Below are 3366 nucleotides of genomic sequence, written 5' to 3'. Positions count from 1 at the left end.
AATATATATTCTCAAGCAGTCATAATAAATATAATCTCTTGCCCACACGTCCACTTTCTATTTAATTTTTCGTTATGATTTCAGTATTACTTCTGTGTTTTCATTTAATTCAGAAATTTATCAAATACACGAATATTATTTATATATTTCAGCTCCAACGGCAAGGCAATTGGGAGACACATCGACACAATCTTCGCTGCATTATTTTGCCAGAGACATCTAGCGCTTCAATTTTGCATTGGCCAAACTGCCCTCGGAGTACTAAACGCACATCGTCGTCAGCCTTGCAATACAATGTGGCAACTACATTTTATGACATTGAATATTGAGGAACACAAACAACATTGACACAAACAACAAAAACGCATATGTAAACAGAAAGATTAGACGGAATTGTAATGGTTGAAAATTACAATGACATTACATTACTTGTTAGTGCATGGCAAGACACACATCGCTTCAATTACAGCGGAATTGAATTGAAATCTAAACACAGCTGAATGAATTATTTAATACAACAAATTTGCAAAATGTCATCTGCATCAACTGTCCCCTTATCCGGTATGTTCGGTTGTTATTGTTGTCGTTGTTGTTTCTAATATTGTGGAATTTTTATTGGTGTTATTTGATAGCTTTGCGAATGAAGTACATGGAGAAGAAACAGGCATTTTTGGAAGAGAATATACGGGTTAAGGAGCCCTTCAGCCTTTTCAATGAGTGGATGAATCAAGCATTACAGCAAGAAGATATACTAGAGCCAAATGGAGCTTGTTTGGCCACGGTCAATAGGTAAGAACTATAAATGCATACAAAAAACTGATTTCGACGCAATAGAAACCAGGGTCTTTGTATGTATGTGTGGACGGTGTGTTCTTGATTTCTAAATATTTAATTTCAAAATTATGCAACTTTTGCAAATTTATAATTCCAGCAATGGCTGCCCCTCTAATCGCTTTGTTCTGCTCAAGGGAGTAACCGCTGACGGTTTCACTTTTTTCACTAACTACGGAAGTCGCAAAGCTAATGACATTGAAAATAATCCCAATGTTGCTATGACTTTATATTGGTGCCCTCTACGCCGTTCCATACGCATTGAAGGAGTAGCTGAAAAAATCTCCAAAGAGGAATCGCTAAAATATTTCCATGAAAGACCGAGGGCTAGTCAAATTGGTGCCCTGGCCTCGAAACAAAGTTCAAGAATACCTTCACGTCAATATTTGGATGAGGTGGAGAATAAAATCAAACTGGATCTGGGTGATGATAAAGAGGTACCCTTGCCTAACTGGGGAGGATATTTAATACGACCTCGCCTAATCGAATTCTGGCAAGGTCAAACAGATCGTTTACATGATCGCATTGTGTTTAGAAAACATGAGGGTGTGGAAAAGGTGAGTAAGAGACTTGGTTTGTTTACTTATCATTTATTAATTGTATCAAAATTGTTATTCTAGGAAATCGATAATGTTCTAATACATCCTGGTGAAAATGGCTGGGTTTATGAACGACTAGCCCCGTAATTTGAAACAGTGCATTTGCAGAGGAGGCTATAACCCTAAAAGTTAATATTGATTTGTATATAACATATATGTTTACTAACCCCTTCCCTTCTATGTCATTACTTTTAGAGGCGATATATATATAGAGAAAATTTTGTTAATTTTTATTAATTAATCAAATGATTGTGGCTGTTAATGTAGTGATTACATTTTAAAACAAAACAAAAATAGCCAAAGCCAATGTTCCATAAATAATACAGTTTAAATAATGTAAAAATATTATAAATCTAGCTGTTTCCGTTATAGCTTTAGAACGTATTCTCTAACATACTTGTAAAATTATAACAAATAGAGAAATTTATTGTGAAAAAAATCTTATATATATATTCAGAGAAGGCATATGATCACCTTCTAGAGAAAAATGTTGTGCATATGTAACATGTTTGTTGCATCCATGTTATTTTCTCGGACATGTATCTGATTTTTTTATGTTTGGCGAGAAAACCACACTCGTGGCAAAAATTTTGGTTTCTCCCCATTCAAAAATAACATTTGTGCTCTAGGAGGTGATCATATTTCTTCTCTGCGTGTAGAAATAAATAAATATAAATGGGGGGTTTCCGTCGCAGTGTAGCTAATATACCTTTCGACTAAAATACCTTTCTTCGCAGTCTCTTTTCAAAAAAAATGTGACAAAAATTTAATTTGCACCGACAGTCTTAGCGTAGCAAGTGCCTTAATGAATAATAAAAAGGATCGTTTAATCATTACCTCTTCTTAGAGAAACCTGCGGATATCACAATCCTTTGGGTTTCTTCGTATTTTAACATTCTTGGAAATGAAAGAGCTGATGAGTTGGCAAAGAGAGCTTTGGATTTACCATGTACTACTGGACCACTAAATATTGCGAGTGCGATAACAAATCCATATAGAACAATTCAAAATGAAAACATATTCATGACGTTGAGCCATACAAACTACTTCCTTCGTGACACCAATCCTGATGTTGCCAGGCCGAATTACCACCCACAATTGAGCAGAAGTGAGTGCATCTTTCTAGCAAGGCCAACAGTAAATAAAGCCATTTTCAATACGAGACACTACTTCAACAACACATCGCCGATTTTATGCACTATTTATAGCGTTCCACTATCATCAAAACACATCCTTGCTGAGTGCCCTCAATCAAGAATAAATGAACCTTTAAAGGCTATACTAAATTGTAGTAATAACTGTTTCCTACCAAAGATTAGAAATTCTTTAAGATGCCACATTGCCAATGATATATAAGTCCGACCTCCTTACATTGCTGCTTTAATTACTTCTTTTTAACTATTTTGCATGCAGCAGGTGCATATGGTCCTTGTTACCCGACATCTTTTTTATACCCTGCGCCACAGTGTGGAACAGGGTATTATAAGTTAGTGCATATGTTTGCAACACCCAGAAGGAGACGAGATAGACACATGGTGTTTTTGGCAGAAATGCTCAGGGTGGGCTCCTTAGTCGATATAACCATGTCCGTCTGTCCGTGAACACATTTTTGTAATCGAAGTCTAGGTCGCAGTTTTAGTCCAATCGACTTCAAATTTGTCCAATCGACTTCAATTTGGCTCAGAATAGAACCCTATTGATTTTGGAAGAAATCGGTTCAGATTTAGATATAGCTCCCATATATATATTTCGCCCGATATGGAATTATATGGCCCCAGAAGCCAGAGTTTTACCCCAATTTACTTAAAATTTTGCACAAGAAGAACAATTAGTACTATAGACAAGTGTGCCAAATGTTGTTGAAATCGGTTCAGATTTAGATATAGCCCCCATATATATCTTTCGCCCGATATAGACTAATACGGTCCCAGAAGCA

At 36.0% G+C, this 3366-nt stretch overlaps 1 protein-coding gene across 1 annotated transcript; it reads left to right on the top strand.

Moving 5' to 3' along the window:
* Positions 1 to 365: 365 nt before the first annotated feature.
* Positions 366 to 1874, top strand: sgll (sugarlethal). Its single transcript, XM_075289002.1, has 4 exons — positions 366 to 561; positions 633 to 789; positions 932 to 1388; positions 1452 to 1874. Exons 1-4 carry the CDS (start codon positions 501 to 503, stop codon positions 1515 to 1517), a joined length of 741 nt encoding a protein of 246 aa, XP_075145117.1. The 5' UTR covers positions 366 to 500; the 3' UTR covers positions 1518 to 1874.
* Positions 1875 to 3366: the final 1492 nt, after the last annotated feature.

This window comes from Haematobia irritans, chromosome 1 (genome assembly GCF_050003625.1).
Source record: "Haematobia irritans isolate KBUSLIRL chromosome 1, ASM5000362v1, whole genome shotgun sequence".
Lineage (NCBI taxonomy): Eukaryota > Metazoa > Arthropoda > Insecta > Diptera > Muscidae > Haematobia > Haematobia irritans.
This window is presented reverse-complemented; position numbering and strand designations above follow the sequence as displayed.

What these genes read in the sequence shown, in the direction of transcription:
- sgll (XM_075289002.1), top strand. Translation starts at nt 501, where the DNA reads ATGAATTATTTAATACAACAAATTTGCAAAATGTCATCTGCATCAACT. An exon ending in ATCAACTGTCCCCTTATCCG is followed by an intron (nt 562 to 632) that starts GTATGTTCGGTT and finishes GTTATTTGATAG; the next exon opens with CTTTGCGAATGAAGTACATG. An exon ending in AACATGAGGGTGTGGAAAAG is followed by an intron (nt 1,389 to 1,451) that starts GTGAGTAAGAGA and finishes TTGTTATTCTAG; the next exon opens with GAAATCGATAATGTTCTAAT.